Raw genomic sequence first — 25,769 nt, 5'->3', positions numbered from 1 at the left:
GATCCACTAAACCGGGAGGGGTGGCAGTGGTTTTGACATGACGTGAGGTGCAAGCCGCTAATGAAAAAGGCATCTCACCATGTCGTCGTCCGTGCCCTTGACTTTGTAAGTCCTCCAGGTCTTGCCGTCATCGCTGGAGGCCACTTTGTAGGACTTGACGTACTCTGGGCTCCCGATGCGCTTGGCCCCCTGGGTTATGAGCCCCGTGACCCGCATCCTTCTCTGCAGGTTTATCTGGGGGAGAGGACAAAGAGAACAGGGGAGAGAGAGAGGAAGAAAGAGAGGTAATCGGTGGTGACCTTCTTATGTAGGCTCACAAAAAAGGGCAGATTGAAAAGGAGAGACCAAGAGAGAGTGATAGAGAGATAGATAGATAGATATAGATAGAGAGAGAGAGAGAGAAAGACAGAGAGAAAGACAGAGACAGAGAGAGACTGTATTAAAGGAAATAACAGAGCAACAGATCATGGATGCAGTGAGTTTCCAGCTTATTTGCATGTACAACATGCCTCATACTAAGAGCACACATAATACATGTACATTACATGTGCTTGTTCATACATAAACACAGGCTCTGTCCCATCTTGGCTGGTCTCAATTCATCTTGGTACAAACTGAATCAACACATAGGCTGTCATCCTTGAGCACACAGCAGGCCTGTAAATTCCTGGGCTTTGATAAGGACTCTTGCACCACTCAACGCCACAAACTCGTCTATCTTACTTACACAGAATGCCTAGAGACCCTGCACGCGGTTGAGGCATTTAGTCTACCTTGAAATGGCGTGTGAGAGCAGTCAGTCAAAGCTAGTGACGCTCTGCCTAAGGTGTAGCCCTGCCTCTGAGTGTGTGTATATGTGTGTGTGTGAATGTTGGGCAAGGGGTTATTGTAGAGCATGGAAGGGGCGGGAGCGGAGAAAACGACGGCACTTTCACACAGGCAGCCATGAAACGAGGGCAAAGTAATAGTTATGATACACAGCATAAAGTGATTTGTTATACCACTGAGTGGGGTGGGGGTGGATAATGCACACGTGCGAGAACTCGGCCGTCAGCCGCACTTGACGACAGCTAATTCACCAAGTTAGAGCGGGGCAAGCGATGGCTCTCCCTGCAGCCTGCACAAATCACTGGTTAGATGTGCTCTTCTATCTGAGCAATCTCCACGGAGATGCATCAAAGGGGCCCTCGGCCGCATGGCTCGCTGGCCCCACCGCTCTGAGACAAATACGTATCATTACGCCTCAGGCCGTATTCTCATCTGGCACGAAAGAGATTATTTAGTCATCCAGCGGGGGCCCCCTGGGCTTTTTTAAAAATCCAATTAAACGTACGGTGAGCGGGTCTAATGTTTGGTCGTACGTCACGTATGGCTGGATTTGTAGTCCTGCTGCTGAATGCATGGAGCACGGTGGCAGGATTGGCATTAATCTGCATCACAGGTCTCACCAGCAGAGAACATGGGCCCTTCCAGCTGAAGGGCTTGAGGGGTTCTCCACACTGCTGCCCAACTGTCTGCACACTACTAAGGTGAAATAATGGTCCTTTTTGGCTCCGTTTTTGAAGAAAAATGAATGAATTTGGATCCTTATAATAGAATGAAGTCAGTATACTTCCAGTTTTGGATATCTGAATACGCTTAATCATTATATTAATTTAGCTAATTGTTTTTTTCTTGATGCAAAAGGTTAGACTTTCTGGACACAGTTCATATTTGTCCTAAGTATCTAGTTCGTCAGCGAGACAAGATCCTTTTTACACATCTAGCACATCTGTAGGCCTTTCAATTTACTCACTGCTCTCTAATTAATGTACTTTTCATTTGTCATTTTCATTTGTTTCCCTAAAGCTCAAACAATGGTGGCCAATTAGGAATTAGGTGGGCGTGACTAAAAGGCCATAACACTGGTAATTGGAGCAATGCATCACAGCCATAATGGCCACAGATGTTGGAGTCACTTCATCTAATAGTGATGCATGCACATTTCTGGCACGGTCACAGGAAGCAGAGGGAACATCTGTCGCCACAATATTTGTCAGTTTTGAGGAAATTGTTTGGGCCGCATATGACTGACATGAAAATGGCTGCGGCTCCCAGAAGCCGTCCATCAGCCTGACGCCCAGTCAGATGCAAGTCATTCAGTCATCATTGTCTCTATTCGCCAGCCACTGGAATATGGGAGAGGGGGCAATGGCTTTGGATGGGAAGGGAGACCACTCTGCACATACACACAGACATATGCTTGCACATTTCCATGCACAGATAGATGAGAGACATTAGTCAGACAAAAAGAAATAGATGATCTCTGAGAAAAAAAAAAAAGATAAGCAATGATGTCTAAAGATCCATGGAGTTGTCCAGTTTTGAGTTCATCCTCAGTACAGTTTGTTCCATGGCTACCCTCTCTTTCTCCGCTCCTGCCTTACACCTGTGTGTGAACTGAATCACTTAAACCTACTGGGGCTAAACATTTAACATGACACCGGATCCTTCAAGTCACTTTTCAGAACGTTTCAAATATCTGGGCTCCCTGCCGAGGCAGAGACGTGGTTTCCCCCACCCCCGCAACTCCAAAAATGTGGTTGCAGGTAGCCACACGGATCATTTCAGTCAAGCAGTTGCGTATAACTGCAAGCTAACACCCATGAGGGCATTCAGCACACGCCTACTCACTGCATTAGCATTGACTTCTTCACAAGTTGCCCCTGCCTGTGTGTATGTGTGTGTAACTTTCTGTGTGTGTAAGAGAGAGATATGAAGTACAAGCAAATGAAATAAATACATATTTAAGATGCTATTTGCTTCTGTATATTTATCAGTTCTGGTAATGAATGAATGATATGGCTGATGTGAGGAAAGATATGGTCTACATTGTCTCTTCACGTGCTTCTCAGTTTTGATGGGTCTATTTCCATATTTTCAGCTCCTTGTTGTTGATGACATTCCCGTGATGGCATCAGCTTGCCTTTATGCCATCCTGCCATTCTATGTCCTAAACACAGAATGGGCATCAGAAGAACAGCACTTGCTTTTAGAAAGCGTTTGGTCACTGGGCTGAATGGCTGAAAGACTAGTGGAGCGTGAGCTAACTCCACTTACTGTGTTTTACTGCTGGCCTCCCCGACCATGTCGTCAGAAACGGCCTGAGTTACTGCTCTTGCACCAAAGCAGCGTTCATTTCACTCCAGGCTGAGGTGTAGCTCATGGGTAGATGGATACTTTGTAGCTCAGAGAGCAGCAGGGAGGTCGAAAGGCAAAGGAAGAGAAAGCACTGGGATGGGTCCTGACACTCAGCCACTGACACTGAGGCAGACCTTGTACTTCCTAAAGCCACAAATGCAGCTGCTACAGTAAAATAATGAACTACCATGTAGCTTAATTATTTTACCTTATGCATAACCTCAGTAATTGTCAATTACTGCAGAAAACAAACTGAATGTTTTTTTTATTTAATATTCTTTTGTGTTTATGACCTGTTTGAGTGTGAGAGAGAAGGACTAAACTAAACATCAATCCTTCAGTCATTAAATTGTCTAGAGTGTGAAATACAAATCGTCCATTCCGAGGAAGAACAAATTTCCCCTGAGTATCACACAAACCAATCACAGACGATGAGACAGTGAAGATGCATACACGACACACAAATCTCTCCCCATTCCTCCCTGTTTTATCGCTAACTCACTTTCACCCATTTGTGCGAATACACACACACAAACACACACACACGTGCGCATACACACACATGCACACACACGCACACATGCACACACACACACACACACACACACAAACAACAGTAAACAAAATTTCTGTGATCAATTATTAACAGCTGTAGGTGCTGGTGTGATTTATTTGTTACTGAATATTACATCACCCTAGGCAGCACTGAGTGAAAGGGGAGGAGAGATGAGAGGGGAAAAAGGGAGTGGACCAGTTTGAATCAGTCAGAAAGGTGCACGAGCACCTTAAGATTTAACCCGCCATGTGAGTGGCGTACCCAGGATTCTCCTGTCGCCATGGCGAAAAGAGGTCACGTGCCAATCATCGGAGCGTGTTGATGTAAGCCCGCCCACTGTCCACTGTCCCACTGTCCCCGGGCTGTCCCCCCACCCTGCCCCGGATCCTCCCCAATCCCGCCCCGGATCCTCCTTCGTCCCGAGGTTGTACCCCCCCACTCCACCCCGGATCCTCCCCCATCCTGACTCACCCTTCGTTCCCCTGCAACTCCCCGGTGCACTGTTCCAAAGCGCCAAGCTCACTCTCCCACATGGCATCATTAAAGTCAGACAAACACCCAAAGCACTTCATGTTCCCTCATCTCCCCTCACTGCTTCTCCATCTCCCTGTCTTACTCTCCGAGCCTGTCACTGTCACTGAGGGAAACAGCCAGCTGCCTTCATTGGCTGTATTCTCTGTCTGTATATATTAAAGATATATTTTTTTAAATGTATTTTGCTTAGAGTATGTTCTTAAAGTTGCAGGAACGTGGGAGAAAAATAAATGGCCAGATAATAATAATAATAATAATAATAATAATAATAAATCTCTGGTTTATCATAGCTACTAAATTAAGCTAAAATTGAAATAGCCAAACTGTGGCTGTAATAACACCTAAGTGGAATCCAGGAAAGTTTTATAAACCTCTAAAACTGCATGTAGGTGTAGGTGATCTCATTCTTTAACAGCTATTTTCAGCAGGGTTATTTCAGTTAAAAAAAACCTATGAAATACCATGTCTAATAATATGCTTTCACACATTGACCTAAAATGGAGAGCATAGAGCATGTAGTTCAAGGCGCTAGAAACCCCTAAGTCATGGGTATACTCCCAAGGTGCAAACATGCCATCAAAACATGCTGTCAAATGCTGGTAATGCATATTTTTATATGAAAAACCCTACAGAAATAAACTGAAACTAAACAGATTTTCACACAAAAGCATAGGTATACAAACAGGTATACTTTTGTATACAAAAGTAGGTATACAAAAATCCACAAAACAATAAAAACACAGAGCCTTGCCTTTCACAAGAGTTCTACTGATCTGTCCCATTTCCCATACAAAGGGAAAGAATGCAAAATCCTGTAAATACCAAGAAATTTATCCTGGTATTTTATCAGACTATAAACCAGCAAAGTGTGACAATATCAGAAGCGAATATGGTAACACTAAGTTCCAAACATTTAATTCAAATGTATTCCTAAAGGGTAAAGGGCTTTACACAGTGCTGTGCAGACAACAGATGCCATTGAGAAAACTCATTAAATCAAGCATATGTTGTTCTGCATTTTACGAGGGTTTGCTTAAGGAAAGAGTCAGATAGGAAGCCACTTGCTGGGAAAGGGAAAGCCAATGGTCTGAGACTTGTGATTGCATGGGATATCATTCAAATGTTTTCCACTGCCAACAGTGGCAGAAATGTTGTTCGTAGTGATGGGACCAAAAAAAACCAAACATTTGCTTGCTGACTGTATCGAGATTTACATGAATCAGTTTTGGTACTTTTCTTCTTCGAATGCTAAATGCTACCATGTAAATGTGCACAAAGCGCCACTGATCTCAGAACAGATCCGCTGCGTCTCCCACAAGACAAGACGAGAGCCTCTCGTTAAGCTGCCTGGCTTGGCCATTGCGGCGTGTGTGAGTGTTTGGGTTAGCTGCGCATTCATTCGACGCTAACGGACCCTTGTGCGGGCATCTGTTACCTGGATCCAGGGCCATCTGTCGTTCTCGGCGGCTGTCCAGGCGTTCACCAGTCCCTTCTTGTTGAGGCGGGCGAAGTAGGGGTACCACTTCTGCAGGCCGAATAGGGCGCGGTGGGTGGAGGAAGCGGTGATCTGCTGGTTGGAGATGATGCCTCCCTCCATGCCGAGCGGGCCAGAACATTCTAGCCAAGACACAGAGAGGACATCATCAAATCTGCACACTCCCTGTTTCAGATAAAAGCAAACAGAGGTTAAATTATACATTTCAGGCTTGGGCGTTGGGTGTTTAACATGGAACTCAGACTCAACATAACACATCATACGTTGCACCTGTGTAGTGCTGTTGCTCCCAGGTTATTCTGTAGTGTGTGCCTTTTCAAATAACCTTGACCTAATGACCTTGACTTCATTTGAAATTGAAAACTGCTTGCTTTTCAGTGATAAAGTGCTGAAAGGCTATAGCTTATCCTGTTTCTGAGGTAGATACTTGCTCTTAGTCCCTATCCCCTACAGGAGACTCGGCCACTCCGCGGGGGTGGGGTGGGGTGGGGGGGGTTTGTTAGCATGTATGGCAATTATGGCCTTAAAGTACTCGCTCCCATAAAAGTGGGAATGACCGTAACCTTGGATGACAGCTTCTGAGTACTGAAGGTCCCCAGTGCCTTTGTCAGGATCCTGTGGTGTGAGGACTTCCATCACAAACAAGGCTTTGAGGATTTCTTTAGAAGACACCTTGTTTTGTTTCAGAATGGCTGGTTTACAGTTCATGAATCCCATTGGGCTAAAATGCTTTTGCTGTGTGAACATTTAAAACATGTGGCTTCTTTAGAAATAAATGTCATTAAGCTTTCTAAAGGTGTAACATACATAAAGAAATGCTATCTGCCTTGTTTCAGGATTCTGTCTTAGTTTTTACCTCCTTTTAACTTTTGTCACTAACATTTGTAGTGCTGAAATTCTGCCAATGTCTGACAAACAAAATGTGGAACTGCTCTTTTATTTGAATTGCCTATGATATCATTTTTAACAGTATAACTTAATTAAATGTCCAACATCTGGGCTGCACTAAAGAAATTATATTTTTAAAGGATTTAAAGACTTGGGGCTCTATTTTTGCAGACACAGCAGAAGAGCAGGAATAAGGCATAAGACGGTGCACAGGCACATGGGTTTGGCAGAAATGTTGTTTGCTATTTTCATGACTGGCGGCAAAGACACTAATCCGGCTCAGAGCGCCACAATTACAAAAGAGCTTGGGTTAGCCTGAGCACATGAACAACAGGTGCAGTTAGGCATGGTACCACAATATCCAATCAAATAAACTCTTCTCGTTCCCCTTAAAAGCCTAGCATGACCTGGCGATACAGTGAGGGAAGAGACATACTTGTCAGGGAACTACAGAGTTGCCATAGCAACATGGGGTTATATTACATAATATTCTCTTCTTTTTATAATAAAAACTGTTATTGACAACAATAACGCAATAATTATTAACAATACCAACAATAATTCTAGTAATGCATATTATTATTTTCATTATTATTGTTTTCACTGTGATGAGAATAAAATTACTGTTTACACAATGTGCTATGACTAAATTATTTAAACTATATAATTGTCGATGTGTAATGGCACACAAATTGTCTGATTCACAATTAACAGTTACAATAGAATTGTTTATCCTTGTGAAAAAATTATTAAATCATTTGAATTTAGCTAGTAATTTGGAGATATATTTTTAGTGGGGTGATGTTCGCTGTCAAAATCCCATTGTAAGAAACTAGACACATCTTTCTGTGGCTGCTTGGAGTGAGGAAAACTCCATGATGCACTTGTGTTTGTGATAAGAGCAGGTCGGAGGAGAGAAAATATTAAGACAAAATGGGATCAAAACGAATGTTGCACCAGTGGATTTTTAAATGTCACACCCCTTGTTGTACCACTACATTCACCTTGGCACAGGCACATTTATGTCTGTTCAACAAATTAACAAATTGCAATAAATGCATTTGCGCCCTACAAAATGAGTGAAATCTAGCGTTTAATGCCCTAGAGCAGCCATGAAATTATCGCCCTAGAAAATGGAATGTCCTTGTCTTTGTTAATGAAATCCCTTTGTTTTGTGTATGTGATGCATTTCACAGCATATAAAAAAAATGCCCAGGTCGAATTGCCAATAAGTGTGTAGAGGTGTGGGAACAAAACAGTAAAAGTGTATGATGTAAAGACAACTTGAGTCAAAGCCGTCTATTCTGAAGCTCCCTTCAGCACTCATAAGGCCTACGTATATCCCACACAGTCGACTGCCAACTTCACTTCCTCTGTTTACATTCATTTAAGTTTTTCAATTAGCAAACATCCCCGATCGATACAGCGGCACTTAGCCTTCCAGCAGTAGCTTCGCCTCTTAACCATCTGTCCTTGGCCTGGGCTTCCTTCGCTTGGGAGAAAAGAAAAGAGATTTTGAAGCCTGGTTATTAAGACTCTTGATAGGGAATTGGCCTCTTGTTCTTTCTCCTGGTGGAGTACAGGCGAGAGAGGAGAGCGCTGAAGAAACCAGGTTCGTATCTCCTCCACGACCTTCCTAGTCCCTTCTCCTGAAACTACTTAAGCTATTTCAGTTTCAAGGCCTTCTCCTTCTCTGTCTCTGTCTCTCTGTCTGTCTCTCTCCCTCTCTCTCTCTTGCAGTAGAGTGGCAAGTCAGCGGTGATGTTTCCTCCCAAATGTCTGCAAATGTTAGCGGCCATGTCGACAATGTCCTCGAGCGGACACGATTCATGCTGGTGCGGAGCTAGTAAATGTTTGTAGCAGAGTAACTACTGGATCACAGAGTCCGATGTGCGGACAGGCCCAGTGGGGGTGTGTGAGCGGCGGTTCTGTCTGTAGTGTAATTCCTCCAACTGCACAGCAAATTCCTTTAAAGTGTTTGTCAAACAATTACACCTTTGAATTGTATGAGCATCACATGTCTTGTCCAGGAAGCCAGCTGTAAATGAATGAGGGTATTAAATACAACAGCATGCCCACTGGAATGTAAATGCAGTGCTCATGTAGGCAGCAAAAGAGGTTCAGACTTGTAATGCACAACATGAGAAGTTACAAAGTGATATCAAAAGCACTGTCTGACCTTTATTTATTGTAAAAAAATTAATAATAAAGGACAATTGTGAAGGTGCTACATGAACCACAGCATTGTGACTGGTGCTATTTCATTAACACAACTGCATATATGCATCTGTTTACTGTGTTGTTCAGTGAGGGCAAAAACATTTTTTTTTCTCGGACATTGTCAACAACAGCCATTAGTATAACACACAGCAGCCCAGAGTACTAAGCAAAGGTCTAGCCTGCGCTAATGCCCTGCAAGTCACCTGCGTAATGCAATGCTAACAAATTGATCTAGATCAAGAGCCCAGAGAGAAATAACAAGGACCCAGGGAGACTGGCCACTAATGAACATGTGTTTGGAGACAGCACCAAAGCAATGGCAATGATGAGAAACCTGATGCCCAGGACAGATAACCAGTGTGGAGGAGAACTGAAAGGTCTGAAGGCTGGCTTTTGGGAGCTTTCCTGCTATTGATGTTTGTAAATCATACCCAGTAGAGAACAGGACGCCAAGCGAAACCAAATAACTTCCTGCTAGGTAGAAACTCACCTATCAGACAACAGTTTTACTACTGCACATATCAGATTTCTAATAATTGATTTTTTTTTTTGTCTTAATTTATTATCATAAAACACTTGTACTTCTAGTACAAAATGTGTTTCTTTACAAGCAGGAATGCTTTTTCACTGACACTAGAAAAAAAGCCTTTTACATTTCAGTGCTTTCTGATGGAATGGGTAGCGATGTAATAATGCATTTATGCCGTCTCTTTAATCCTATCTCATGCTTTAGTGCTTATAACGTGAAACGGCAAACACAGAACTAGCTAGCTAGCTAAGTAAATAAATAAATATGTGAACAATGGTCACCCCATGACTTGCACTGAATTTACTCGCCTAAAATGTAGGAAAAGCACGAGACCATTCGTTCATCCAGCGATTGCCCACATGAAAGCTTCTTTGATGTTGACAAGCCAAAAACTTTATGACCAGGGCTTCGCAGAATGTTAAGTGGGTGTTGAGATGAAATGGTTTCATATGGACAGGATCTTAGTAAGCTACTAGACTGGTAAAAAAAAAAAAAAACAACAACAACAAAAAGATAGGGATGGTTTGAATCTAGAGTGCTGAGGAAGGCCATTAATCTCAAGATCTTCTATGTGTTGTCCATAGCAAATGGATGGAAATTGCCACATCACATAGTGCTATATCTAATTTAAAAGAACATTTAAAATGTCCATGGAGGAGTTATGACCCTGAATATCCAAATCTATTACCATTTTTAGCATTTCCTATCTAAAAGAATGAGGAATACCTTGGCCTTGCCATGCTCCAGTTGTTTGGGGCTGAACACAGGGCATTGTGTTGATATACATCTTCAATTCAATTTGTGGCTTGACATCCTCACTGCCTTCCACACATGCCAGCAGCTGAATGCTAATATTTAGCGAGGTGCTTATCCTTTTCAATCGCTCGGTGTTATTTGCGGCGATCCGTGGCATTTCTGTTTTGGCTCATCCCCTTTTATCCTTCAATCAAAAGTGGGATTTGTGAGGAATCAGGGTAAGGTAATGTCATGGGATAAACTTATGACACCCATATACATAATGAGCATTGTCTTTGTAATGAAGCCATGGTCCCAAAGTTCAGCAATGTCAAAACAATATCCATTTCCTCACACTACTAATCCCCTCTATTAATTTCCCCCCCTCTTTATCCAAAAAAGGGAACAGCAAAGACTTTCGTTTCAAAAGCTCCATGGTGCACTTTTAATACCTGCACACTCATCTTTAAATATGCTACATTATACTAAGCTTCTAAAGCATTCTCTGGTGCAGGGATGACAGTAACATTATATACTTGATTGCTAATTAAAGTGACTCCTCTCTGGCTAGGACTTCCTTTGCCCCAGATACCAGCTCCGAAGTAAAATTTGAAAGAAAACTTTTATATTTATACACAAGAAATGTGCGTCTGCTGGCATCCCTGCCGTGTCCTTGTCATTTAAGAGCCGGAGAACCTCTTCCTACCTCTCTCCCTATCACCCTGATTTATGTGTTTCTTTGCCGGCAGAGCCCGGCAACTGCGGGGAAATGTTCCCTGTCTGCCGCCGGTCGGCCAGCTTGGGCAGGAATCCTGACAGAGGCCCGTCAGTGCAGCCGCGCGGGGCGCTCGCAAGCGTTGACCTCCTGACGGCAGTCAGACAGCGGCCCCAGCTGAGGACAGCGCACCAGCGCCGAGGCAGCTAAATCCCCTCACCCACCTGCCTGTCACTGCCATAAATTAGAGCAGCACGCACAATTCTCACTGCTGTGCTGGGAGTAATGAGGGAGTGAAAGAGGAGAGCCTTTCTGGGAGAAGGTGAGGATATTTATGAGAGATCTATACATTTCAATATATCATGTATTTTCTCCATATAGCCACAACAATCCTGTGCTGACCTGTAATAGAGTCTATATCATTTCTACGTTAAAAGCAGATTGGACATTTGCAGCGCATTAGAATAATTAATGGGATTTGGTACATACTGCTATTTCAGTATGTCATTCCAATACTAAGATGCTGCCATGTGAAATTAGGAGTAACTAGGTTAACATTATCATTTCAAGTGTTACTTGGAATTGCAGTTCTTAAAGAAAAACAGCTAATTTCTTGAAGATGGATTAAAACGTTTCTCAGCACTCCATGGAATGGTGAGGTAATGTGAATAATGTAGTAAGTGAAGGTACTGGAGATTTCTCTCTGCTTGTCTGCATGTGGTTATGAGGGAGACCTGCTGAGATTTTCACAGGAACATCTCAATATTTTTCCCTGTTTTTTTCTCTTACAAGTATTCCCCCTCTCTCCCCGTTCTCTCTCTCTCTCCCTCACTCACACACACACAGACACACAGACACACACGCACACACACACACACAGAGAGAACACACCTCTGCCTGAGCTGTAGGGAGCTTTTTCCACTGACTCTCAAGTATTGAACCTCACTGTGAGAGAATGCAAGCAGTCACCCAAAATACCCTCCTGATAATGTGTTGGGGTTGAAGTTTTAGAGTGCAGACAGGTACTAGGGTAGACAGATGGCCATTCTATAAGCTACTCACCTGCACACTGTTCCCTTGTTCTATCTTTCTTTACCAGTATCATGCCAGCAGATTTCTGGCAGTAAGAAAAACTGATCTGTCACCCATTCATCATGCTTCCCATCTATCATATATACCATAGAAATATTGCAGTATTTGTAGATGAACTGAGATTGTTTCCTTATGACTCATTTCTACCAGATATAGCTTTGCAAGACAATACGGCAGTATATTGCAGATGAACTAGAGGTGGGAGGTGTGGCAAAATTGTAATATCACGATACTTGACACAATATGCATCATGATATTTCATTCTTTTCTTATATGAGTGAGCAAACTGGAACAGATCCAAGGCTATGACCAAACTTCAGTGCCCCTGAATACAATGTTTTTTGTTTTATATCAACGTTAGGGACAATAGCAGGAATGGAGGATGGATAATGACACATTTCATTTTTGTCCAATGAAGTCCTTGTTACTATGTGGTTTTGACAGTGTGACACCAGGTGGTGGTTATCTACTTTATAACTGATCTAAAACTATATTTCTATGACATATCCAACTGGAAATATGTTTTAGAAGTACTGACGATACCTACAACATGGTCAGAAAAGGGTATTATGAAAGCTAGTACAATAATGCTAAAATGCTCCACACCCCTGTCAGACCCTCATTAAGTTATGTTTAATTAGTTATAAGCCTGTGTTTCCTCTTCCTATAAACTGTAACATTTTGAAGTTCAAATTAGTATGCATTCAGAAGCCATAAGTCATGCAGTGCAACCACAACTGTAATATGGAGACACACTGCCAGGGCAAAATATATAGACTGTTCAATTTCAAACACTGTGCTACTGAGGGGCAATTGCAAATATGCAAACATTCTGACAATATGTTCAGGTGTAGCACGCTGGCCCAGAATAAATGTCAAGGCAAATTGTAGTGACATTTTCTTCATGGGGAGAAGGTTGCTGTCTGCAGGGTTCTATTAATTTGACAAACACCTGTGCAACTGACACCTGTCTAGCAGCACCCAGAAGGGTGTTAAAATCAGCTGAAACCCTGTGAAATGCTTGACTCAAAAAAAAGTGTTTGATTTAGGCCTAGTTTATTCTGGTAAATACATGGAGCTAAGTGGTTTCATACAGGTTTATGCAATATGACGTTGCAGAGTGGTTTCTCTGAAAATGTCATGACATCAGATATATTTGTTTAATGCAGATTGCTACTGTTGGAACAAAGCTGAAAACTATAGGCACTATAGTTCTGCTGCATTTTATTTCCCCTGTCTAGTCCTGCACTTCCAGTTCATTTATTCAAGCTCCATCCATATAGAAATTGGACATGTTTCAATGGATCGCACTTACCATAAGCAATATGGAGACTGCCAATGTGTGCGTGCTTTTCCGCATGCCTAGAAATTCTCGCTCGCTTGTATTCTCTTGCAAATTTACATTTTTTTTTTATCCTCGAGAGGAAGACCCGTTGCCTTCTCTCTCGAACAAAGGGGGCCATGATTTCGACTTGCACCATGCAAATGTTTCTGCGTACAAGGGCAGCCATGGAGAGTGGAGCAGGTGGCAGAGAATCCTCTTGACAAAAGAGGTGAAACAAGGGACAGAAAGTGCCAGTCAAATGGCCCGATGGAATTTAGCCGCAGCCGACGTTAGCAGTGCGGGCCGAGGGGAGTGGCTGGTGAACTCCCTGACAGGGCTTGGGTCACTCCCATTCTGTGCAGGCACTGCCTGTTTCCCTCAGTGTCAAATACGAGTGTGTTTTAAGTGCTTTATGAATATGCATGCGTGATTCGAATATGATAAATCTAGGCAAGGCTCAAAGGTGCTTTCTGAATGGGGTGAGGAATTCTGTCCATGTATTTTAGACTGATGTTTTGAAGTCTGAAATGAAATTGTTCTTGGTCTGTATAGTAATAATGGAAAAACTTGATAGGAGAAAGAGAGGCTTTGTCTTTCATTTATTAAATGCATGGAGCTATCTCAAATAACTGGAGGAAAAGTAATATCCTCTCCTGATTCATGGTGATAGAGCATTTCATCTGTGAGGAGAGTATTTCTTTCTCTCTCTACAATCACCTTTGCCCCCTATCACCATCTGTCTAGAAAAAGCACTGACACAGCAATATAACTGATATGCAGTAAATAGCATAGCAGGTGTAATTAAATGGCAATGTCTTGTCATTAATGCCTTTGATAATGATACTTATCAAGATCACACTTTTTATTCAGTTCCACACCAGTTAAATTATGCAAAAAGAGCATATAAATTCACTGTGAAGTACATTAACCCTTATATAACCATCGCTGCAATGTTTGGAGTTTGCCTACTGTGGAATGTGTCCATGTCACTGTTCCGTGTTTGCATATGTATGTGCACGTGTGTGTGTGTGTGTGTGTGTGTGTGTGTGTGTGTGTGTGTGTGTGTGTGTGTGTGTGTGTGTGTGTGTGTGTGTTTAAGTGGGTATTCAGTTTGGGCCATTCTATCAGGGCATGTCTTTGAAGTGTTGCAGCACTGCCACTGCAATAAGGACCTTGTCCAACTCTGAAGCATTGCTCGGCTATGGTAAAGCAGAAAGTTTTAGCAAATTGACATCTAATCCGCAAAAGCCAAATACTTACTATATTGGCAGTTCCTTCCCATGTACTCCCCAGGACATTCACAGGAATAGTTGGCCACCAGATCGGTACAGATGCCTCCATGTTTACAAGGATCCCTTTCGCATTCATTAACATCTGCAAAACACATAGCACAGACTGTGATCATTCCTTTGAATCAACTCCAGAGGCAATTAGTGTCCCATCTTTCTCATTTAAATGCAATGGCCTAGCCCTCTTATTGAGTTGGGTCTGTTTGCTATTTGATATTGGCTTCTCCCCAGATAATGGTCATAGAAACGGTAAACACTCCTACTACTTAATCAAATTAAATGAAGACAATGGGCACAGAAAAGTTTGTCGCTATTGATGAGAAATGAAATATCATGGCCTTACCGAAAGTTCCTTGGTGAATGAATTAAGTACGGAATGTGACAGTGGGATGTCTTCTGATACAGACAGACGGCCAGGGAAAGGTGCAAAAAATTACTGCAACTCTGGAGCAAATTCCACTCAGGAAGTGGAGAAACGTCTTGTCAGTATTTTCTTTGCTGTGCAGAGACTTTTAAATCGAATGACAGTTCTAAAGACACCATAATGAAAATATTGTCTACTGAGGTTTGCTTCCACATGTTACTACATAACCTTGACAAGTATAATGAAACGTTAATAATAGACATGGAAAAGTAAAAAAAAAAAAAAAGGAGCCGTGCAGTATTTTTAGACCTTGCCCTTGCAGCCAGAACGTTACACCTAAATCAATATAAAAATATCTGCAGGCACAGAAAGTGAGGTTTGGTATTTTTCCAGTTTCTGCAAAAGTTATATGGTCACATATCCAAACAAAACAAGCCACCGTTATCATCTGCTGCACACATATGCCTACAACAAATGCTGACCACAAATATGGTGATGAGGCATGAGAACAAAATGCGGACTACCATACCCATACTTTCAGTGCGAGCGAGAGAATGCTGGGATGCCTCATTTCACCTGTAATGTACATGAATGAACTGACACACGTCATAAACTCCTGCTTTAAAAATAGAAGGTGTCACGAGGGCCTTCTGTGTAGCATGTGTCTGATAAGAGGGAGGCTTGGGAAATCTCTCACGCTCTCACTCAAGACTGAAGATCAGCCCTCGTCAAGCAAGAGTGAGCTCATAAGTGTATGATCTCCAGAGAGAGAGACAAAGAAAAGGGAGGGGGGAGAGAGTGAGAGAGAGAAAGGTGACAAAGCATGAAAAGGAACTGAATCACAGTGAAAGGCACGATCGGGAGGGGAGAGCGTGAGAGAAAACAGAACGAAGACGAGAAAATGAGCATTAGGGCATCTGCCATGTCATCCGCATGTGTAGAGGATTTGCACTCGGGCCCATGCAATGTCGCTGTGGTGCACCACTAAGCTCAGGTGCAAATAAACCCATTCACAAGCACACCTTTGGCTTCATTCCTCTTTGGCGAGCCTGGGTTCTCTTAATTAACTGTGTCACAGAGGAAGACCAGTAGGGGATGGCAGGTGCATTTATTACCTGGGAGTTTTTGTTTAGAATGCACAGTACATATACGACGTGAGTAATGATGACAACGTGTTTGCTGCAGCAGCAGAGAGGTGAAAGTTCATATGAAAAAGAAATTCAATAGCACTACAGCGGTACATGTAGCAGCCCAGCTGCACCGCACTGCTATAGGAAGGTAATTTATTTATTTTTGCTACCTGCATTGCTTGTCCTTCATGACACTGTGCTAAAAGCATGCGTGAAATAAAACTGACAACAGTATGCAGTACAGTCTATCTCTGTAGGTACGCATTAAATAAGGTATGCAGAAGCATGCAGAAACAGTGACAAACTATGGCAAGCATGGCCAGCAGAGACAGCTCCATGGGAATTCAAGCCCACAGGAGTATAAACTACAGTGTTGCTCTGGAGGATGCTGTTTCTACTGGCCAGCCTTATAATCAGTATTTCTCCTGAAGCACAATCAGTTCTGGCTATCACACATATTTCCTAAAATATTTGTTTGAATAAAGCAAAATCCCATGTTTTCCTATTAATTCTAATGGACAGAACTGATTGTGGTTTAAGAGCAAATAAAACCAGGGTCACCACCTTTTCCAGAAGTCTATTCCAATAGCCTCAACCTGAAAGTGTCTTCTGCCTGTACTTTGCCTCCTGACCTTTGATTGGCCAAAAATTGGCAGGGGGCAGGGGAAATGAGGACTGACAAAGAAACTGTCCAATATGATTGCATTGTTTGTTCAACTTCCCACAATTCGAGAGAACACTGCAAAAAATTGACAAATGGAAGTGAGAACTGGAAACCCACACATTGCTGCCAAAAACCTGGAGCAGACTGGTGAAAACCAGATGGGTGGCAGCCCTGTCTACGATTCCTATCTATCCAGCTCTTTACAGCACACTACGGAAGGATTCTACCAGAATAAACAAAAGACATGGCTACCAAACCCCATTCTGCAACTCAAAATCTACAACTTCAAACTAGCACACCTGCTACTCATAATGAAGACCTCTATGTACCCTGTTATGTTAGATTCAGGTGGGTTAGGTCAGGTTTAGAACTCAGCTCTCCAAGAGGGTACTGGAATAAACTTGGACTCGATTGAGAGAATCAAATTAAACACTCAGTGGGGTCTGTCTAGTAAATTGCACTTAAGGGATAATTTTCCAGTACCACCATACAATGCACCATAATTGCTCTCTGTAGCTCATGTAGACCCATTACTGCAAATTTGAAGAAAAAAAAAATTCTATGTAGCTGCTTCTCTCCAACTGATAAACGTTATTGCTTTAGAAATGGACAAACAGGTAGTTGTCAAAGGTATACGGTCTTGATAGCAGGAGATTGTCACAATCAAAGGGGATTATGCTTTAATTAATTCAACCAAGAGAGACCTACTGCTCTCATTAACGATCATTAACCTGACAAACGAAGACTCGGGAGTGCATTGCTGATTACAAGAGCAAATTAGTATTGCGCCATTAGCCTCTTGAAAATTCTAAGTGAGCATTAATGTTTGTCATTACCCTCCATAAATCCACCGATTGTGAGTAGACAATCAAATTGAATTGGAGGAACATTACGGGAAGGCATGAACACTAAAGGCATATTTGAGTGGCATGTGGAATTAATTGCTGGTTGCAAGTAAAACTCTACAGAGGTTTATTTTTAAGGAAAAAAAAAAAGCCGTGTCACTTTTGTCACTTTGTCAGACACTGTGGCGTCTCAGAGTCAGTGAGCAGATGATTGCAATATCAAACATCAAATGAGAATTACCCATGATGTTTGCCATGGAATAAGCATCTTACCATATGAAAAAAAAAGAAATTACCCACTGTGGTGACAACTGCACAAGTGAACACCCTAGCTTACACATGATTTACTCTTGATTAAACGCAGTGGCAATTATTTCCTGTTTCTGCAGGCTTTTCCTCTTCTTTGTAATTCGTATTGCAATTCCCATCCATTCACACCAATTAAATCCTGCAAACAAAACGTCATAATTGCAAATTCATTTGAAGCCATCCAAATAGCTTCATGTGAAAGCTTATACTGGCTGCTTCATTGCTTTTTTTTTTTCTGCTCACTACTTCGAAGCATTCACATCAGCGTTACGTGTCTTTATGCAGAATCTCAGGGTGCCGTGACACCACAAGCAGGCAAGTTCCATCGTCTGCTTTTGCATGGAAAGTTTTTTTGCATGTCCTTTCGTAGCCACTGAACTAGTCACTGAACTCTAGTGCTTAGGTGCTGTGGGCAGCACTAGCCTGCATGACCCATCTGGCAGAAATGGAGGCTGCTTTTTTGTATATGGCAAGTAGATCATGGAGGTTTGAAGAGCCAGACCCCAGATCAATCAAGTATGTGCATGTGTGAGCAGAATAAGGGGAGAGAGAGAGAGAGAGAGAGAGAGAGAGAGAGAGAGAGAGAGAGAGAGAGAGAGAGAGAGAGGATTACCTTGAGGGGTGAGGGCTGGAGTAGCTAATCCACATAGTCAGAGAGTCACAGTCACACTTAGAGGCTCAAGGTCAGGTAAACAAAACTCTGCTGTCCACGTCACCAAGGCTTCTCCACCAGGAGCCATCACACTGAATTAATCCCAGCTCCCTGACCACACACACACACACACGTGTGCTGTCATGGCTGCCATGGGACTCAGTAAGTCCTGCTTCTGTAAGGATGAAAGAGCTACTGAGGACATATGATCCAGAAAGAGGAAGGTCAACAGCTAAAATGTGCTCTAGAGCTTAACACTGTAGGAGAGCGTACTGCGATGGTGATGATGCCATGCAGAGAAGGCAAACCGGTGATGATGAAACAATGTTAGCTAATTTATAATAGCATGGGATGACATACAGTCACGGTACATCCTACTGCAGTCACCAATCCTCCATTGCTTTCACATGCCGACAGTTGTTGCTGGATCAATGTATGTAGAACCAAGTGGTTTTTGTTTTTTTCTCCCAGACATTGGCTCCTTAGCAGGGAATGGGAGTCGTACAGGGGATTTGGGAAGTCTTATCCATTAAGATGCGCTGCCTGACATTGGCCCTTGCAGGCAGACAGCAGTGGCTGGCCTGGGTCCTTGGCTGGGCCACTGTCTGCTGGATGACTGATGAGGTGCTTGGCTTTGTAGAAGACAGCAGAGGCTTAACCTGATTTCATGTTCTGAGTACACACAGCCATTTCTAAAGAGCAAGGGGCAGGAATACGAATGCACGTGTGTGTGTGTGTGTGTGTGTGTGTGTGTGTGTGTGTGTGTGTGTGTGTTGAAGGGTGTGTGAGGGAGGGTAAGAGAGGGACAGTTGTATTTTTATGTTTAAATTACTGTATGTGAGGGTATGAGTGTAAGTCTGTGCAGAGAGTGAGAGGGATAGAAATCCAGAGAAGTACTGGTTTCATTTTATGCACAAAACGCCTCCGTGTGGGAGTATGCCCGTACATGCCGTGTTTGTGTGTGTATGTGTGTGTGTGTGGCATGTGCTATAGCTCCTTACCAATCAACATTCATTCCCTTACAGCTCCGAGCACTAAAAAAAACCAAACTAAATTCCAGAAACACATCCACACCCACACCAGTAGCACACATACATACACACACACACACACACACAAACACAAAATCTGGCAAACCTTATCCCGACCTTAACTACCATCTAAATCTTTATCAGGCCTTTAACAACACTCCACTCAGCCATTAGACTCAGGCTTCTCTCTGATTGGCTCTGGCTCTCTCTCTTCCTCTTCCCCTGACTCCTCTCCCCAGTACCTGCTTCCTGGGAAGTATCTCTCAGTTGGGATATAATGAGAGCGATGAATGGTGCTGTGTGACAGGGAAGGCAGGGAGCGGCAGCACGCTACACCGGCAGTGCGGGGTCCGCGTGAGAGAGCGAAGGGGACGTGGAGGTGAGGCGGCCAGTCCCGTGCCCAGCAGGTGCCCCCACTGTGCATACACCTGCTCCAGGTCCCACCTCGAGCGTGCCGCCCGCATGATTACTAGAAAGGGACGCAGCAGAGACCCAATAGCAGGGTCAGCGCAGCGGAATTACAGGCAAAAGTCCCAATTCGATTTGACATCGTGTTTAAACAGCTTTGGGCCCCAGCGCCACAGAACAAAGATGCACCAACACTTCATTTCTGAGCACACATGCGGCTACCTAATAACTGCTCAGGCTCATCCTGAAACAGATGTTATGCCAACAGTTTCCATTTGCCCCTTAGCCACTGGGCTGAGCTTCCAAAAGAGTTCCTTAAATAAATAATACATTTAATATGTGCAAAAATAAACATGGCAGGGACATTTAACAGAGTGTAAAGGGCTTGCGCATGCTCATGGCACACAGTGCACTTAGTATTGCACTGTACCCAGCACTGACATCGGACGTCAGCTCGTTTGTAGGGACTAAGTGGAGAAACCTAATTGCTGAAGTGTTTACACTTTCCTTTCAGGTAGCCTGGCTGCTAATGCAAAAAAAAAAAAAAAAGTTAATTCATTATTTATTTATTTTTTTTTAAATAACAGCAAAAAAAAAAAAAAAGGCCCTCATGCATATTCAACAGCTTGTCGATGTGACTGCTTTAAAGAGCACACAGGAATGACCCTAATTAGAATAATTTGGTGCTAATTGCTCGTAGTGCTGTCACTTTCAGTGATGCCCAAATCTTAATTAATGCAATGGGAGTTGGCTCCTATATGCTTGTGCTCTATGGCCACAGAATGCTCCTGTGAAATGATCTCGAGATGTAGGGCTTGGCTGTTGAGAGAATTGGCCTTATCAGACCCACTGGCAGGAGTTCTGTGGTGAAACGTGTAAGCCCGCTACATTTGCCGCGGCAACAGATAAAATCCCTGTACCAGATATATCGAACCACCTCTCTGCCAGTCCGGTTTGACAAGCGTTGCAAGCAGACGTAAGTTGCAGATGGATGCAGATGATCACAGAAACTTCTATATGGATCCAGCAGGAGAAATTTTGGTCCAGCTGGAGGAATTCACATTTCTAGGAGGAATTTCTCGGCTGCTATCCCAAGTGTGCTCCGCTGTCCCTGTTCCTCTTTCAGTCCGAAAACAAAAAGGAGCGGCTCAGACTTCGCAGCTCCATGTAGCCATGATGAGGCCAAGGCACTGCTTAATTAGTGTGAGCGGACCCTGGCAGTTGATATTCTCAGCGAAGTCTGCAGAGAGAGAAAAAGAGACCCAAATACTAGTGATTTACTGAGCAGCTCTCTGTGACACAGAAGACGCAGGTGATGGCATTTAGAAAAGCTTCTGCAGGCTGGTGTCAGGTGGCCCCACTTCACTTTGACTGTAGATGCTTAAAAGTAGTGTTTTCACACCTGAACCACCCCCAGACACAGCGTATAAGGACTTTTATGTTTTAATTAGCTAAAATCTTCATTAAAAGCAGAAAGTTTAAAGGTAAATGAGTACTTTTAAATCGCCTAACGCTTAAGCAATCTCTTAAAAGTCTTGGTTTGATTCTAATGCTTGTGAGTAAATACCTATATGGAGCACATTAAGTGAAAGTGATGCTGAGATCATTTCCTTCAGAGTGCTGTTTAAAGCTTTTAGTGGGTCACACTGAGAGACATTCTGAGAGAGAGCAAGAGAAAAAGAGAGGGCGAGAAAGGCAGATGAGAGGCAAACACCACAAGGCCACGCTGAAGACTTCTAGAGGGTCCTTAAAAGCCCCTCTCAATTGCACTCCGAAGAGCACTTCAAGTGTCATCGTCCCCCCGGGGGCAAGAGACATGGCACAGAATACGAGCAGCATACCGATCAGAGGCGAAGAGCAGAGTGCACAAATGCACCAGCGAAAGAACCCTCTAAAAACCATCTTGGAGATGACGTGAAGTGACGGGCCCCAGAAAGCTGCTTACTGTGCTTGTATTTATTCTAGCACATGGGTGGGTTGTTTATTTGTTTTATTTGTTAGTTTGTTTTTGCTTTGTTTGTGGCCGATTTCATTAAACAGTGAGGTGATGCTGGGCTCTGACGGCATTCCAGCGGAGCTCTTTCTAAAGCATAAGGGTTGGGGTTTATAGTCACTGCGGAGCTGGAAACGTATTTGATGTGATCAGCACACCCCTGCCACCGGCTGGACCATGCCTGCTGCATAAAAAATGAATGGAGTGGTTTAAAGATGATTAGAATGTTAATTTTGCTTTGTCTCAGAGGAAGAGTTCCTCTGATCCTCCTTATTTAATAGAACAGACTCCAACCCACGCAATGATTTTAAAAAGCAATATCAATGTGTAGTTGTTCTATTATTTCTTATGGATCTTGTGAATTGATAAAATCCATTTCCATAAAATCTCCATAAAAACGCCCCAGCATAAATAGCTCTCACAGGACTGAGCGCTGAATATCATTAAAGGTCCATATCCTGCTCTAGAAGACTTTTTTTTTCTGAGGCAAAGACCATATCTCCCTTTCTGTGTATTCACGTTCTCTCTATCCTATGAAGACACCCCTGCAAGCACCCGTTCTTCAGCAGCATCTGAGATGATGACTGGATGCAGATGTTTGGTATTTGATCTTTGCAGATTTGCATCGCACTTTTATCAGCATGTTTGAAGATGTCGGTGCGGTGCAGGAGGGAGAGCTGGAATCCACCCGTGCTACCGTCGCCAGGGAACAACTGTAGGGCAGGAAAATTGTAACCCACCAAGTCAATGACCCTCAACCACAGCCCTCCTATTGCAAAGAAGACAATAGTACATGCTTACTGCCAATTTGACCCACCGTTATTGAACACATTGATTTCTAGGCGGTTGCTGTCGGTCAGACACAATCTGCTTGGTTACAGGGCATGTGGCGGCAATGGGAAGAATCGGCAAATGCAATGGAATTAGACTAATACCCTGGGTGTTTAAAAAAACAAACAACAGAATGGTAAAAAAAGGAAAAAAAAAGCTGACGATATGGGACTCGGTAAACAATACAGGTTTGGCGGGAGCTAATCGCGATTCGTGTTCCATGGCATTGGTATTCTACCAGTGTCTTCCAGCTGAGAGGGAGTGGCTGGTGGGGATTGGATGGCGGGATTGTGGCAGTGGTGCGAATATCGGCGGGGTTTCAGTGCTAACAGGCTCTGGCGGGGAGCCAGCACCGCTGTAGCGGAGGAGGGCCCAGCAGAGGCCCAGCTCTGGTGATGAGAGAGAGCAGTTGCACATTTACTCAGGCTGGGGAGAGGGGGAAAGGGAAAAAAGAGAGATGGAGAGAGACAGAGAGAGAGAGAGGCAGAAGGGCGAGAGGGGAAAGGAGATGTGGGGGAGAAGGAGGCATGTGAATAAAAAGAGGTGAACAGAAAGGGGCTAGCAGGGAGGAAGGGGTGGTTGGAGATGCAGAGAGTGAGAGAGCTAGAGAGCTAGAGAGATAGAGAGAGAGAGAGAGAGAGAGAGAGAGAGAGAGAGAGAGAGAGAGAGAGAGAGAGCGTGAGGGAGAGAGAAGAAAGGCCCTGAGAGAAACAGAAAGGGGAGGGAATACAATAGGACAGAATGTAGAGTGTTCTCCCAGGAGAGAGCAGGAATGATAGAATTCCATCTCTCCTTGGTTCTCTGCAGCTTATTGTAGTTTGCCTTTGTCACTGGAAATGCACTCTATCTACTGAATGATTTGGCTGTTTGATTGGTTGATTGACTGATTGTTTGTTGGTTTGTTTATTTTTTTGCCCTTTCAGATGGTATCTGAAAAGCACAAAAAATGGCAAAATGTAATATTCTTCAAATATGCTTTACTGCCACATCTTAAAGAAATTTCCAAAAGGACAGCATTGTACATCACTTCCCATATTTAAGTCACGAGATGAACTAAATGAACATTGATGCCACCAAGGCAAAGACTACGGAATACATAACAAGCTAAAACACTGCATTCTGTTGTGGTTGGATCCAATTCCTCTGAAGACGCCAAAGGCATTAAGATGTTCTGTGTCAATGCAAACATCATTCTACCCCCTCCAGTAAGCTCAAATCCTCAAACAACACCCTGGAGTGATCTAGGCACCCTGACTGTGACACCCAGCCTCCCTCTCGTCCCGCTGCTCTGTCCTCTTCCACCTTTTGGCCTACTTCCTGGCCAGTCGCTCCGAGCGAATGCGCACACCTGGCTGATTGACGGCGTAGGCGATGCTCTGGAGAGCTGTGCGACGGGGCCAGACGGCCTCCCGCGAAACGGACAGGTCACCGCTGATCTCCAAGATGCTCATTTCCATGGGCGCCGGCTAAACAAGGCGTCTGGGGAAAAGCCAGACGCCTGGAGGCGGGTCTGTTTGTGACCCCTTCTGAGCCCTCCGACGCGAGGTCCTCAACTGACCTGGCTTACGGATCCTCCGGCTTGTTATCTGAGATTCTTTCAGACTCCCGGGAGATGGGGCCAGCTTGGCCCGGGCTGGGCATTTGGTGTGAGAGAGCACAGCGGACTACAGCAGCCTCTTCATTCGGTCTACAGCTTTTACAGCGTAAAAGGATAATTGTCTTTGTACGTTTGTTAATCTGAATGTGCATGCCTGGGTGTACACACACGTGCGCACACACACATACATAAACACACCCACTCACAAACATAAAGACATACAAAAGGACATGATAAAAGGTAAATAGTCAACACCTAGCCTCCTTCTTCCATAGCCAATCTAGTCATGTTGAAAAAGAAACAACAACAACAAAACACCAACAACAAAAGACCCAGCAGCAACCCACAGAGTTCTTTCATGTAAATAAGCAACACATGAGTAATGCACAGGCTCATTTCACACCTCTCATTTGATAATAGGAAATGTCGACCCAGCGCCTGAAGAACAGTTAACCCCTGTTTTTGCAGCTGAATATTTTCCTGTTGTGGTGCCATTTAGCTGCTGTAAATAAATCGTCAGCAGGGCCATGTTGTCCCTGGTCACAGGCTCCTGCATAAGGAAGCCTCTTGTTAGAGGCGAAAGAGGGGCTCACGTACACATGGAAAGCACAGCGCTACGCGCTGTCCCCCTTGACCCTTGCAGCGTCTAGACCCGCGATGAGACAAAGAGACGCTCCTAATTAGTTTTTTCCAAAGTCCTGCTGAATGGCGTGGGGTCCTTTGGAAGACTGTGATGTAAATGACTCCAGTGAGTTTGGACGGCGGACGGCAGGCCGTATGCAGGTTCGATGGAACATAAGGGATGGGACACGGGTTCTGCCTTTGAAATTGGGCTTTGACGGAGCCCGCTGATATCTTATCGCGCTGCTGTTGCACTGCTCTCCGTGGCTGTGTCTCAGACTATGTGTGGAGCGTGTTTTCGTGCGGTAGGTCGGTCTTTTCTGCTCAGTTCGTGATGAGGATCAAGTGCTCAGAGGTAGGGAGATGGAGATCGTCAGCATCTGTGACCTGTTCCATGCAATCACGTCCGCTCTGACACCTGCATGCTCGAGGTGTCAAAAATGTCTCATCACTAAAAGAGGCATTAACTCGGCAGGGAAATGGTAGGAGATCTCATAAGTAGAGGGCTGGATTGCTGGTGTGAGACACCAGTGAAACCACGGCAACAGGGGGTCCAGGTGACAGCAGACACTAACTATGACTGATATAGCTATGGAGCTGGAGGTTTTTTTTATTATATGTTTTCAGCAGACATCCATTGTGTAGGTGGGCTGGAAACGAAGTTATCTAATCTTTTATAGACCAGTAAACTGTGTTTGGTTTGTCTGCACGTCTTTGTGTGCATGTGGGTGTGTACGTGTGTGTGTGGATTTGGATGGCAGTATGCA

At 43.8% G+C, this 25,769-nt stretch overlaps 1 protein-coding gene across 6 annotated transcripts in view; it reads right to left on the bottom strand.

The window, feature by feature from the left end:
• edil3a (EGF like and discoidin domains 3a) overlaps positions 1 to 25,769 on the bottom strand; it is a 112,269-nt gene that overhangs the window by 32,520 nt on the left and 53,980 nt on the right. For all 6 annotated transcript variants that reach the window (XM_027015065.3, XM_027015066.3, XM_081714070.1 and 3 more), the window contains 3 exons: positions 14,529 to 14,642; positions 5,706 to 5,887; positions 79 to 234 (listed from right to left, as the gene is read on the bottom strand). In XM_027015065.3, coding sequence (XP_026870866.1) covers positions 79 to 234; positions 5,706 to 5,887; positions 14,529 to 14,642 — 452 coding nt within the window. The remainder of the gene's footprint in view (positions 1 to 78; positions 235 to 5,705; positions 5,888 to 14,528; positions 14,643 to 25,769) is intronic.

The sequence above is a fragment of the Electrophorus electricus genome, chromosome 5 (genome assembly GCF_041902795.1).
Source record: "Electrophorus electricus isolate QZ-2024a chromosome 5, ASM4190279v1, whole genome shotgun sequence".
Lineage (NCBI taxonomy): Eukaryota > Metazoa > Chordata > Actinopteri > Gymnotiformes > Gymnotidae > Electrophorus > Electrophorus electricus.
The sequence above is the reverse complement of the archived record's forward strand: the minus strand, read 5'-3'. Positions and strand labels throughout refer to the sequence as shown.